At 36.8% G+C, this 14576-nt stretch overlaps 4 protein-coding genes across 7 annotated transcripts; 2 read left to right on the top strand and 2 right to left on the bottom strand.

The window, feature by feature from the left end:
• Nucleotides 1-1379: 1379 nt before the first annotated feature.
• On the bottom strand, nt 1380-4792 carry LOC124306201 (phosphorylated adapter RNA export protein). Its single transcript, XM_046766592.1, has 4 exons — nt 4578-4792; nt 3665-4274; nt 3291-3569; nt 1380-2947 (listed from the first exon to the last, which is right to left on the bottom strand). The coding sequence occupies exons 1-4, from the start codon at nt 4626-4628 to the stop codon at nt 2676-2678; spliced, it is 1212 nt and encodes a 403-aa protein (XP_046622548.1). The 5' UTR covers nt 4629-4792; the 3' UTR covers nt 1380-2675.
• Nucleotides 4793-5038: 246 nt separating this feature from the next.
• Nucleotides 5039-9557, top strand: LOC124306195 (uncharacterized). 4 transcript variants are annotated; one of them, XM_046766553.1, is made up of 3 exons: nt 5039-5179; nt 5449-5501; nt 5612-9557. In XM_046766553.1, exon 3 carries the CDS (start codon nt 5630-5632, stop codon nt 7049-7051), a length of 1422 nt encoding a protein of 473 aa, XP_046622509.1. In that variant the 5' UTR covers nt 5039-5179; nt 5449-5501; nt 5612-5629; the 3' UTR covers nt 7052-9557. The 4 variants fall into 4 exon arrangements, 3 of the variants coding, with proteins under 3 accessions (XP_046622509.1, XP_046622520.1, XP_046622530.1); XM_046766564.1 differs by lacking the exon at nt 5039-5179 and adding an exon at nt 5187-5352; XM_046766574.1 differs by lacking the exon at nt 5039-5179 and having other exon boundaries at nt 5187-5501; nt 5612-5858; nt 5991-9557.
• LOC124306208 (NSFL1 cofactor p47) lies at nt 8308-11082 on the bottom strand. Its single transcript, XM_046766605.1, has 6 exons — nt 10950-11082; nt 10616-10839; nt 9945-10368; nt 9413-9695; nt 8984-9187; nt 8308-8547 (listed from the first exon to the last, which is right to left on the bottom strand). Exons 2-6 carry the CDS (start codon nt 10715-10717, stop codon nt 8418-8420), a joined length of 1143 nt encoding a protein of 380 aa, XP_046622561.1. The 5' UTR covers nt 10718-10839; nt 10950-11082; the 3' UTR covers nt 8308-8417.
• Nucleotides 11083-12401: 1319 nt separating this feature from the next.
• On the top strand, nt 12402-13676 carry LOC124306226 (cytochrome c oxidase subunit 5A, mitochondrial). The gene is made up of 2 exons (XM_046766658.1): nt 12402-12805; nt 13283-13676. Exons 1-2 carry the CDS (start codon nt 12598-12600, stop codon nt 13534-13536), a joined length of 462 nt encoding a protein of 153 aa, XP_046622614.1. The 5' UTR covers nt 12402-12597; the 3' UTR covers nt 13537-13676.
• Nucleotides 13677-14576: the final 900 nt, after the last annotated feature.

Below are 14576 nucleotides of genomic sequence, written 5' to 3'. Positions count from 1 at the left end.
TGAACATCATTCAAATTCGCGATAGATGATAATTCGTGACGAAACGGATTGTCGAAATTCTGAAGAGAAAAAGCATTGTCATGTTGTGCGACGCACAAGAAGTTACGCATCTTTTCGTACACCAAGAATAATCCTTAAAGCTCATTAAACTGATCTTAATGAGAGAAAAACGCTAAATAAGCATAAGGTAAGTGTACCAGTTATTCACACGTTTAGACCCAATTATTGACCCGTTTATTTCCAAAATTATAAATTTACACCACAAATTGTGAATTTCTCGATGATTACAACCAATCGCTAGAGGGTTAGGCACTACGAATTCATTTTTTAGTAATTTTAGAACTAAAGATCAAACGGACACATCCAAAAAATGTCAATAATTGAGACAAGCTCATTAACTGAGACCCTTACTTTAATAAACCACGAACACGAATAGTGGAAATAGATTTCCGCTTCAGATCGTTGAATGCTTCCTGCTTCGTAAGTATATTAAACCAATGTCGAATCTTGTGTCGTCACATATCCATCTGCGAATAACAACCCTCTCGTAACTGTAGACCAGTATAATATAGCGCGGCGTATAAAAAATATGTATGTATGTTCATACACCGAGAAAAAGAATCGATTGAATCAATTAGCAAATCGGCGATGAAGGGCCCCTAAAAAATTTAGTCACTGCAACTAAACATCACTTCATCAATCAATGACATTTTTACTTAAACTATTTTTTAATTACATCAACTAATGTTTAATTGAACTAACTGAATTTCTATTTGGCGTTAAGAAATCGTAAATTTAGTTGATTCCATGAGTTGATCACAGATTCGTTGTCTCGGTATGTATATATGCAAAGGAACGATTACACGCGGATTGTCTTCTAGGAACGACACAAATTTCAGGAAACTGACGAAATCGCAAAAGTTCGATTTACCGAAGAAATGAATCCGTATCAAAATGTCGACTTGAAAATTTTAAGAAATGGATAGTCCTTTCGGCATATGAATCTTTAGCTATGCGAAATAATGAAAAAATAGAGACGGAACAGAAAAGTAATATTTAATTTGACAAATGCGATTAACAAATTAAACAGAAAGAAAGGCGAAATTTAAAAATGATTCAAACATACTTCATAAAGTCTAGGCGGAAATCGTCTAATGATGTTCACAAAATTCATATTGAAACCTGGAATGATGGACGTTAAGAAGTCTGATACAGTCTTAAACCAGTATTGAAGACAATTTCCGAAGGCCATAGGTATATATGTATAAAGTCACCGGAGGGCATGATAGTAATTTACTTTCAGTAGTAGGTATTGAGTATTAGTAAATTAGCGTTATTGAAGAGGAAAAAAAAACAATCTCCAATCCCTCGGTGCTATATACATGTATTCAATATCCGTTTATTCTCGATGTCAGTAAATTACGATATCACAGCCTCGGGTCACTTTCATAACCGCAAAAAAACTCCACTCCATGACGGGTTTGACATATTAAAGTTAATTCTCAAAACGGTCCCTATTCTTTTGTAAACTGTCGTCTTTTTGAGACATGGCATAAGCCCATAGGAATAAGATAACATTTGTAGCTACGAAGATTTTTTCCCGAATAGAAAATGACAACAAATAAACCACAAATAAAATATTGCAAACATCAAAAACATTTGTTCAATTATTTTTATCCGAATATGGACTGGGATCAAAGTCAGTATACTTAAATTGTTCGTTGATTATTTCCCGGAATTAAAATTAAAAAAAATTCCTTAATCGAATATTGAGTGACAAAATTGAGGAATCGACTTAGAACCGTTTCCATAGAAATATGTTGCTGGGTTGATTCAGTATAGTATTAATAAAACACACAAAATGCTCTCGGATCTTACCGAGGAGATTATATATTACAAAATGAATTTTTCGTTTCAGAATATCGGCGCTTAGACTTAGTTCGATCTCTTATATTTCATACATTATGATTACATGTTATCTAAGAAGTCGCCTGAAAAAGTAACTTCCTGTACATAAATTTATTGGCTTAATTCGGTAACAGAGGCTGCGCCCCGACGATATAGCCATCTTGCAATCATGTTCCTGTTTCCTTTCAACTATATAGAAACATTAAAAATCTGTTTGGCGTCCACTCAGAAACCGGGTAGAAACAAACGCGAAGGATAAACACAGTGTGAATTTACATAAAATTCGATTAAGCATAAACTATACCACGTTACTACACGTAAAACGTGCCAAACAACACGAATCTGACAAAACTAAAAAAGAATATTTTATGCCCGTTCGGAGATCTTTAAAGGCGGATTTCATCCAACGGATAGGAGAAGTGAATGCATCTTTTTCAAATTATTTTAGCTATTTTTGATTCATGCACAGATATTTATAGTTATATCAATTGCAAAAAAAACGTGAATAACAGAAGAGAACGACATTGTTTATTTGGTACTTGTACTGTTCTCTCTTCACTGATCGTAATTACCTTCAGGCAATAGCCAAGTAATTATTTCAGTCACCTATCTGTATTCATACCTGTACTGTCCTAATGCAGTAAATTTCCGTATAAAAAAACACATCAGCAGCCTCTGTAAAGTTTGAGACAATTTTCCAGCTCTAAAATAGAGCTAATAATTGATAATATCGATACGCTCGCGTAATATAAACTTGTTCGTAGATTTTAAAACAACTCCATGCTGTCAACATCCACCCCAATTTCAAGGAAGTCATCGGCTGCGTAATCCTGAACTTGTCTACGTGAAGACGGAGGTGTGTGGTCAGGATCATCTGTTACGGGACTGGGTGGTGGATTTGTCACTGGACGGTCAGAGTCTGGCGGAGTTCTTTCTCTATCACGACCCTCCCCTCTCCTCAATCGCGCTTCCTCCGCGATCTGCCTCGTTGAGAGCTCGGCACGCGTTAGTAGAGCTGGAAGATCCTTTTCAGAGCCATCTACAATTTGGTCCAGAAATGTTTTAGATTATGAAGGAATCAATAAGTGCGAAGATTAGCTTTACATTGTAAATGTTACAGTAAGATTTCGGAAAAAAGAGAGTAAGTGAAATTTTCGAATAGTGGACATCTTCGGAACTAAAGATATTGTCCGTTATTGAAGAGTGTCTACTATTCAGAACAATATTAGCGTGTAAATTCTGCTTCTAGAGATTTTTATACTGTCCGTTGTAAAGAAGAATCCTTGTTGGGAGGTGTGCGTTAAGAGAAGTTTCACTGTATAGTAATCTAGAGGTATAAATTATATGAAATGATCTGCATAATATGTTATATTTTGAATTACTTTCGAGACTCCGCATTAGTTCCTGTGTTTTCCGTCTCCTGCTGGAAGCTTGCGCCTGCTTTCTCTGTTCCACAGTCTGTTTACGGTCCTCTTGGAAAATTGCTCGTATTTTTTCCTGAGGAATGTGATCATCTTGCTTCAATAGTAACAAAAAAACTCCTCCTGGAGTCCTCCTACGTGATCCGTTCACTATCATCATTCCCCCGTCTTCCTCAATTTTTTTAGTTTGTTCGAAGAAATCTATGGCTTTTTCTTTTCCTATTATACTCACTGCTCTCTCTGAAAATCGAAATCAACATCACAGTGTAGATGATGATAACTTTACCCTTCACAGGAATAACTACGAATAAAAAGACATTCACACTCTTGCTTACTTATGAGATCATCTTTCTTTTCGCACAGCTTTTCCGCTATATCTGCAGCTACGTCTCCGTCATCAGAATCGGCAGTGGTGCGCAAGTCAAGTATTTTTCTTGCAACTCCTCGCTGCCCATCAATTTCCATAGAATTTCTTCGTTTACCAAGCCTTAACTTAAGGTTTGTCCTATCCTCATTTGTCCTTTTGTTGTTAATCCTAGGTGGAGCATCTTTCTCAGTATCTGAACTAAGTTCAGCTGGTGTCTGTTGTTCATTGGGGGAATATCGAACAGTGAAGTCATAGAATTCAACATTTCTACCCTGATAATCTCGCTTAGTGACCCCGCATGATACAAGTTCCTCCGTGAGTGCTTCTTCCTGAACCTGCATACACCACACCTTGTACTTGTCTTGAGCTTCTTTTTTCTCTACCTCTCTATTCTTCCACCGTTTTATCTTCATCTTTGGCTTCTTGGAACAAGTATGTGCCGAATCTGAGTCCGAATCACTTTCAGATTCCGTGGGCTCATCTGATTCATCACTGTAATGTAGCTTGGACGATGTATCCTCAGGTCTGGGGGCAACGTGAGGCCGCTCTAAAACATTGTACTCGAACGCATCGACAACCTGTACAAAGGTAAATGATGTAAAATTTATGGATATACTAGGCTTTGTAAAGAGTACTTTCAGAATTTTTACAGTTTAATGAAACATATCAGTCTTTCCAAAAACTGAAATGCTAAAAAAAACTGGATATTGGTAAACGCGGATTCTGTCGATAAAACTCATCGATGTTTGTGATGGAATGCAATGGTTGTGTAACAATCGCGACTCAAATCAACCATATTAACTTATTCCTGTAGATATAAATGCAGAATTGAGTAAAGATATCAACGAAGGTTAGCTTTCTGTCAAAATAAAATGTTTAACCTCGTCATCCACAACTTCTCCATCTTCAAGTTCTACCGGTTCAGTTTCCATACTCGCTAGAAACTTGTTTCAACGCAATGCCCACGGTGGAGATATGAGTAATTATGATTTTTGTTTTCGCTTCAGAAGTAAAATAATTTTCAACTCATCCGATTTCACCAAGCATTTAAGGCATATCGTTCATTTACTGCGCTGCGATAGTATGATGCTATTCCGATGTGTGTATGGATGTATGTATACATATACATGTATTTAATGCATCCAATACACAATGTTACAAATGGAGTATCCATACGCATGCGCCATGATGGTGATAAGCTTGGATGGTGTGTGTATGCATCGGTATGTATGTACACTAGGGACAATGAATCTGAGACGGCTAATTTTTTACACTAAACAGTTATGTTGGCACACAGAGAAACCTGCAGCGCCACAGTCGGCCGAACGCAAAACAAACTCAATCTCAATAAACATAACATAATCCCATGACCATCGAATCTGAGGAAGTGATCTAACCGATCTAATCTATCGAAAATAGACAACATAAATTCGTCGTCAAGCAGTGCCCTCTGCGTGGCGCAACTTGAGTCGATAAACTATCGGTATGTAAAGACGACAAAGAACGAATGCTACCATCACGCAGATGTCAGTCTTGATTACTGTCATCATAACCAAACTGGAATGCCACTCTCAAAATCTCCACAACTGTACCACAGGAAAAATGTTACGGCGCGTCTATGTTTCTTCTAATTTATTTCACTTTCTATTTTTACCGGTATGAAATGAATTGTGAATAGATCAATTCCATTGACCTACGTTCATAGAAAACACACGATTCAGTAATATCCATAGGAATTTATTTGCCATGCAGATTCTTCTATTCCTAATTGAAGAACGAAGAAACCAAAGAGCTGTTTAGATCAGGTATGCTTTGAAATATTTATCACACGTTATCATATTCGCACATTGTTTACGATAAAAAGACTTACAAAAGTAAACAATTGATTACCTACATAATACATTTTCTTTGCCAGGGTGATAACCAGATTAGTATGATAAAAGAGGGGTTTGATATCGCACAGGCCCATCTAAGACATAATTGTGGTAGTACACGTACTGCACCGACTATAACAATAACAAAACGCCCCAATAACAGCAGCATGAGAAAATATTATCAAGCAGCATTAATTATCACAGCTCTGGTGAGTGTGGTGTCATTGCTATTCTACAGGCATGAATATAACAAACTGCGATACGTCCTAGAAGTGATAAGTTTCTTTGGTAAGCCCGGAGTTAAGGAACCTGATGTCAACCGCTTAGGAGAGATTGATATCTCCGATAATCTCCATCTCCACTTTGACGTACCACTACCATCTTGGCAAAGAATAAACAATGACTTGTTTGTTTACGCAGCTTACCATGCAAACATAAATGAAGTCCGAGGGATCGCCTTTGGGAAAACATATATCATTCCAGACATAAATTGCCATGTGTTTATCGAAGGGAAAGAACAGCATGTTCTGGGGATATTCAAACATTCAAGAATTAGCAACTTACTTAAAAGCCAATCTAGGAAAAATTTAGAGTATGCTGCGTACCAATTTGTCTGTGAGTACTCTCAGCCTGCTATCCCTGAAGGAGTGTCCTTTTTTAATAAAAGGGACGTATCTGAAAGTGAATATCCAATTTTAAGTGTGCAAAATTTACCACATAACCTGATAACCAATGATATAGCCATATGCATAGCTCCGCCATTAAACAGATCTATTTCTCGTACGGACATGATGAACTTCTTAAGTTTTCATCAAATGATCGGAGTTGATCATTTTATTGTTTACGATTACGGTATTCCAAGTATATTTACGGATACTATGAAACAAATAATGAATAGCCAAGGGCTTAACGTCACATTCACTGTCGTACCATGGAATTTTCCCTATACTAGAATTTCTCCAGGCATTTCTGGGGAAATTGCTGAAAGGGACTGTCTTTATCGTACATACAATAAAGTCAAATATAGCATAACTTTGTACTGGGAAGAGTACATTGTTTTAAAATATCATCATACTCTGGCAGAGTTATTAATAGATTTTGAGAAAGGCTTATTAGCTAGTGATCACTATCGACTAAATTCATCATTGTTTTGTACCCAACAAGAGGACTATCATCCAACTGGAAACACCACACTAATGATTTTTAAAAAAACTCGCAAGATTTCCGAGGGTAGCATGAAAAATCGTCACGTTTCTATTAGCAAACCACACAAAAGTTGGATTACAGATAGTATTGATATTGATAGCTATATTTCGCCTGGTGCAGACTTAATCAATGTAAATCGTTATCAGTATTGTTCAAATTCCGAAAATGAAATGAGCTATACACATGATAGATCAATTTCAAAATTTGCTGAAAATATAATAAATGCGCCAATTTTTAAACAATACATGATGAGACAAAGCTCAATCAGCAAATGATTATTTTTTTAATTATCGGGTACAATACGGTGAATGTAAATAATATGAAATTCCCATTGAGGAACAGATTCCTAAATATGCTGAATGGTTGTACGGATCGATGGATATCCGCCTAAGACCGAAAAGGACTGGCCATACAATCAGCCTTTGAAACCAGTTGATGTTCCATATTTTCGTAAGCGAAACTGAATTGAAGCTAAACAAATTCTAAGCAATCGATTTCATATGAATTTCAGGGTTAAAAAAATTTATCTGGTAGATCAATGAAAAATTCCAAAGTTTTCACGCATACATTTTGTCATGTCTAATTTTGATCACCTTGTGAAGGAAAAAAAAATTCCAATGGCCAAGAAGGAATAATCGTAACTGTGAAATAAAAAAATATCACTGTTAGAAATAATTTCTAATCAAAAAATTTCTAACACTTAATGAACATATCGCAAATGTGTATAGATATATATATACTCTCTAAAATATAGTACGTTATGTAACAAGGGAATAAAGTTGAAGATTATTCCCTCGGGTGATGACTACCCTCGCGCACTTTTATATATTCATCCATTATGTGCTGAATAGATTTTATAAGGTAGTCGGTAAAGTATCAATGGAAACTATTCTTGGACCATCCGTTAATTCATAGCACAAACATTGAGTGAGAGTTACATAATTTTTTTGAACTTGACAATTGGCATATTTGTGCCAAAAGAGGCCCGAAAAGTTTTATACACAATAATATGGGCTATGTTTTACTCACCACTCACTCTGATTTTACAAACATTGCTGCGATATGCTTATGTATTTATATTTTCAAAAGTGCTAAAGATTTGTATACGTAATATGACTTATGAGATGAACTGTTGTCATATTGTAATTTGAAACATTCATAGTTCTTTTTTCATTTTTTACGTAATATAAATAATCGAATTTTGGCTTTACACTACTCAATGATGAGTGATCAATGATATTTTTGTACAATAACCTTACCCCTTTCAACTATTAAATTTGAAGTCATATATTCAATTTCTCAAATTTATTTACGCATTCTTCAACTCACTCTAATCCACGCTCCTGTGATTGCTATGCAAAGCTCCTCCGTAATCATCAGTAACTAGACTAATTTTCATTGCGTAACATGATATTATCTTTAAACAAAATTCTCCACAAAAAAAGAAATTGAGATTTTCCTTATGATTGGATAAATTAACGTGATATTGATGTTGGTAAATCAGTTATGTAAAGTATAAATAAGTCGCTAGTTGCTTGTACAAAACCTGATTTGGAAATGATCAAAGGTATATTCGTTAAACTAAGAGTTACAGTTGTATGAAGTTGGGCAATTTTTTTTTTTTCTCACAAACGTTTTCTATTACAGTCGCTGCATTATAGCAGAATTTTTAAGTCCAGCTTCTTCAATAGTTTTGGTCTCCTCAGTCAACTCTTTGCTTGGATATGACGTCAGTAGGCGAAAATTACTAGCTGCATACTGGGGTCTCATACTAATAAAAAGTTGAGGAAAGTTTCAAAACAATTCAAAAAATTATATCTATACATAATATTCTAACGAAGTTGTGTTCACAACCTTTATATACCCTGGCACGGCTAATGCCGTTACAGATATTAGCCCATCATCAGCTAAAATCATTTGTTGATGTATGTACGGTTACTGAACCACTGAACATTATTGTAAGAACAGTCAGTCTTCAGACTTTAAAAAGAGAGAATCCATTTCAATTATATCTGTTTTTCCGTGATTTCAGCTTTGCCGTCAGATTTCTTTGACTCAATGTTTGCTCTTTACGCACAGAGAACCTGCTTATTTTGTTACGCGCAATCCCTTGATTGCCCTCCTTTACAATATAAACACATACATCAGCAATTGAGTATTCATACTAAGACATGAATTCTTTATAAAAATCTGATAGTAAAGGATACGTTGAAATATAACGTCTAATGTCAGAAACTGTGTGTGTCAGATTAAACTGAGCTCTGATGCTACTTCCATCTGCTAATCGAATCTGAATTGTTGTCACTGGTTGAGAAGAATCTACATTCAATTCTCTTGTGGCTTGTGACTCATTCGCTGTTTGATCTACAGAACCAACTGGAACAGTCATGCCTACCGTTGCTGGAGATGGGCTGCAAACACATAATTAGATTTGTTAATGTGTGTTAACGCCATGAGAAGTGGATGTCACATTTTCCCGAACTTTGAGTTAAGATACTTTGAAATTATACCTAGAAATGTTGGGTTCAAAGTAACGTAAAAACTTTACAAATCTGATTCATCAAAAATATTGGAAAGGAGAGAATCGTGTGGTTAATTTTGAAAAAGCAAATTAGTGGTTGAAAATGGTTAACAACCTTCCTAGCATGTGTCCCTTCCCAGTGAAGGCCTTTACTTTGACTTTAGGAGGTACAAATTCTTCATGACGATGATCTTCCATATCCAGTCTGACTTCGGCACCTTGTACTTCTTGACGTATCTCCATGGGAACTTCACCACGCTTGATAGCAGCCAAAAATTCTCGGTTACCAGGATCGTTATACGGTCTAATGTCACCATCGTTCAAAGTGAACCCTTCTCGCCATAGTTTCAATGTGATCAATCCGGTATTGCTTTCTTGAGTAGATGGTGAGGGAGTTACTAATAGCAACAATTTTTTATAATTTTGAATTAAGCTTTATCCAAGATATAAGAATACTCTGTAAATAATGTAATAGGTTTTCTGCTACTATGTGTAATTGACAAGAGGGTATTAGAACTTTCAAGATATATTGTTGGCAAAAGTGTGAGTTTTTTCGATTGAAATATCAAAATATACATCTTCTGTTAAACAAAGTAAAACTGAGTATTAATGAATGATTGATTTCACTAAGAAATGATTCATAATACCTTCTGTGTCGCTGCTAGTTTGTCCCAGTTTATATCCCGTTCCGCCGAAGGTACTGGGTCTTTGTTGCGAAGTGGCTCTAGGATCGGAAGAAACTGCTTGCTCCTGACAAGATTTGAACATGTCACCAACAATGTCACGTTTTTTTCCTGGTCCTAAAACCTGTTGACCGCTGTGTTCCGAGCCACCGGCATAGAATGCTTGACCTTCCTCTTCCTCTGAACTACTATCCCTCTTTTGTAAGTCTGCAATAGTTCCGAACCTGGCTTTCGGCTTTGGCAGAGGCTGCGAAGACTTCATTTCTGCAGGGGTTGAATCTATTAGACGTGGCAGCTCCCCCACATCATCATCAGATGCAACGTCTTCGACAGGCTCATTGACAAGGTCAGCTGGCTCATCATTCTCATAAAAACTCGCTAGAGCCACCTTTACAACGAAATTTTTCTTCTTTATTTGTTTCAAGCTATATTGAGTTAATGTCTATTATAAATGATCATTGACAGGTGAAACCTCAACACAGTGAAAACTCTGTGAAAAGTAAACTTTGATTAAACTCAACGTACTTATTATATGTAAAATCACGTTACGCGTCAATCAAATCGTAGATTCGGAAAACGGACTTGATATTTCGAGATATTATTTATTACGATACAAAGGAAATATGCTGTCTCACCTCTAGCTGCCAAGCGGATGAGTCCAGATAAAATTGTGCCCTCTCAGCATCAGTGCCGGTCACGTCGCGAAACTGAGATACCAATTCCTCCCGATCTGCCATCTCAACGATAAATCCACGGCACTGAGTAAGATCCCGGAAAAATTGTCTAGGAATAATCTGAACGACTGGAATCGTACGTTTCGACGTCCACGAACACCAATTTACGTCGAATGATCAGAGCTCTGCAAAATTTTTACTTTAATCAGCTGTCATCCCGTATGAGTGCATGCACTAACACGTACGCCTTTACGCGCATCCGCATTCGTACGTGACGCATCGCGATGTTACATACTCTATGCTACATTCATGCCTTCCTTTGCTACTACGAGTCGAAGAATGAGTGGACGAACGTTTCTCTCTGGACGAAGTCGTTGGGACGTATTGGGTGTTGAACTCGAGGATCGAACTTCGTTTAAAGCTTTCAGTGTGACCAATAATTTACACATGGTAGGACTAACCAATTGCAATTGGATTATACAAAAATGCTCCAATACAATTTTCGCTTCACAAATCTAAAAACTAGATGTAACAGGGTGGCGACAATTTTGCTCAAATAAAAGTCCCTGACTTTTCCCGTCAAAAAAGTCAGAATTCCTTGACTTTTTTCCACAGAACTTAGGTAATGCAATATGTCAAGCAGCTCTAATTATGCCCAAAAGCTCCAGAAGTTCTGTACCTTGAGGCATATTGGGTCTAAAGAAAGACATCGAATTGCTTCCTTTCTCAACAGTAATTAGAAATTGAAGTTTGAAAATGATTTATAAAAGAATAGTACGTTGTTCCCTATGGTCCATAGTAATTCCGTGACTTTTCCAGATACACGAAATTCCCTGACTATTCCCGGTTTTCCCAATTTTCCCGGTCTATCGCCACCACCGGGTACGGTATCTAGCAATCCTTTTCTCTGTCAGCGTTGACTGAAGATCACCTGAAGATCTAGAAAGACTGCAACCTAACGGGGGTTTCCGTAAGGGATAATGAACGAGGTAAATTCCACGAAGTAATTCGTGGTAAATTCCAAGATCCCTAGATTACGAAGGTCAAGATACGCGTGTTCCAGTTTTTCTCACTATAACGTGGGCAAAAATGTTCTATGCGCGTTCGCCCAAAAAATATCAACCTTAAATTACCGCATTAACCAGTTTTTACCAATCTTGCTCAATTTTTTGAGGTTAAGCAATAACGAGTTGCGCCCTTAGTGTCCTGACGTTCACGAAATAAACAGAAGCATGTATATAGTTTGAGGTTAATCATTGTGACAGGTCAGGAATCAGAACTACACCGGGTGCTTTCCATTTAGAGCACAGTGTGACACAGTGTACAAATCTCTATTGTAAGCGGCCAATCCGGGCAAAGGAATAGACCAGAAATGTTTACACCGTGTCATATTGTGCTCTAAATGGAAGCATCCATTGTCGTACGAAACTTTTGGCGCATTCTCACTAATTTTTTTACCCACGCATGTCTTGACGTTCCTAATCTAGGGACCTTGCATTTGCTATCTACCGAAACGAAAGGTTTGACAAAAGCGTGGGCAAAAGCTACTGATGGCTGATTTTGAAATGTATACCAATCATGTGAGTCTTTCAGTTTTTTCGTACTCGAAAGTTGGCAAATGAAACACATCCAATGATGTTGCTTCATGCGGCAAAGCTTTGATCTCTGTCAGAAATAGCGCCAGCTTGAACGTTTCTCAATTATCTTCTGGTGACTTTGACTATTGCGTAATCAGTTGCTGATCAAAGTAGAGGGTTGGTACCAATTCGTTTCCGGTCAACCATCCAGGGATCTCATCGTCTTTTACGCAACGAAACGAAAGAGAAAAAGAAAGCTTTGTGAGAGAAGTGGTGTTCGTGATTGGGCCGTGTCGAATTCTCTTCATCACATTTTGGAGTAAAACTAGGTGGTTCCTCAGTCATATCAAATTCCCGGCGTAAAAAATGCTGCGTATTGTGGCTGGTCGCGTTGGTTCGGCGATGAGGAGCTCACTCGTCCCTCGGGCAGCAACTGCTGGTCTTCAAAACAGTCGTGCCTCCCATGGCGGTCCCCAGGAATCCGACGAGGAGTTCGATGCCAGATACGAGGCCTTCTTCAACCGCCCGGACATAGATGGATGGGAAATTCGAAAGGCAATGAACGATCTCGCTGGTAATAATACTTACACATCTTAATCTCTTAGTTATCGGAGAGTCTCATCTAGAACGGTTGAAATTGTTGTGTAACTCGTCACGATTGACTGTCGAGACCTTCGAACCTGTACTCTTATTTCTTCGCCACTCAAAAATACATGAAAACAAGACGATGGTACTAACCTGTTAATTCTGTCGAATGCAAAACGAGTTACGCTCCGTTCGGACCGTTAGTGAAAAAAATCGAAAGCCTTCCGAACGGGAAAGATTAGTCCAGTAATGATTTTATGGTCGTACATCGAAGGTCTATTCAACTCTTCACCTAAAGTGCAGAAATTTGTGCATTTCAAAATAATCCAAACTTACCCTACATGTATTGCAATTTTGGCAAGGTTTCTAGTGCAGTTCGGAAGTTTCAGAGTGATATTTAATAGTAAGAAAAAACCACTTACTGGTTTACTGCCTTCGAAAGTTCATATTCACAATCTTTTTTCAGGTATGGATCTCATCCCTGAGCCAAAAATCATCTGTGCTGCGTTAAAGGCTTGCCGAAGGCTCAACGATTTTGCCTTAGCAGTAAGATATCTAGAATCTATAAAGGATAAATGTGGTCCCAAAGTGGGTGAGATTTATCCATATCTACTTGAGAATATTAAGCCCACATTGGAGGAGCTGGGTATCAACACACCTGAGGAAATGGGTTACGACAAGCCAGAGTTGGCTCTTCAATCAGTGTATGATATCCACTAATTCGAGCCAAGCCGTCAAGCTAGTCTCCTTATCAACACATAGAAATTCGGAACCGTTGAAACAATATTTAAATCATACATTCTATGAATAACCAGATCATGTACAGTATAAAAATTTAAATAAATAATTATTTAAACTGAGTACGGATAGTTTTTGCCCTTGCCATATCTTTTGTCAATTTGTTTTGTGTACTGTTGAGGCTCGTCAAAAGTTGTAACAGATATGTTTCATATCTAACAATTCAACATAAATCAATTTATTTCAATATTATTTATTACTCAGAATATGTACCCTGAAATGATTCCTGAATGAAAATCATGAATAAAAATTTAATTAAATCATAAATTTTCATTTATCAGACTGTATCATATGTTATTCTAAGATTCGATTTTAAAGCTACCTTGACAACATCAGAAAGAACTGCCACCGTCTTAAGAGTCAACAGGGCAACTCATGCATATTTGATGGCCATGCTCGACTGCCCTGCCTGATAGTAGACAAAGCAAGGTGTGCTGTTTGTGCTGTGTAATAAATATAATGTAATCCAAAGTTTTGTTTTTTAGCAATAGTAGAAGACGAGCATAACTTTAATCAATAGATTGATTTCAATATTAGTGATTATAATCTTCCGAGAAGGATCATAGCTCAAAATATGACTCGTCACGTAAATCGCTATATTTAAATTTTTAATTGTATCATTTCTTTTCTGCTTTTCAATTATACCTTAAATATTAATTATAGAGATTAACGACTCAATTTACTTTTTTTTTTACATTGAGAAGTAAACGAAGCAAAAATACAACACAATGACGACATATTTACAAATCACGTTACATCATACACGGCATTAAATTCATATACATCTATCATACTACAATATAAGATAATCTAATTGTGAAACGTTGATATAGATTTTTTTCGGTTTTTCGAAATGACAATTACCTTAACTAAGTCTTTCAGAAATTTCATAACAAATGCGTATGCATACTACATAAATCATACGTTACAATCATAGTATTATACATACAGATATATCTTCA

The sequence above is a fragment of the Neodiprion virginianus genome, chromosome 1 (genome assembly GCF_021901495.1).
Source record: "Neodiprion virginianus isolate iyNeoVirg1 chromosome 1, iyNeoVirg1.1, whole genome shotgun sequence".
Lineage (NCBI taxonomy): Eukaryota > Metazoa > Arthropoda > Insecta > Hymenoptera > Diprionidae > Neodiprion > Neodiprion virginianus.
The sequence above is the reverse complement of the archived record's forward strand: the minus strand, read 5'-3'. Positions and strand labels throughout refer to the sequence as shown.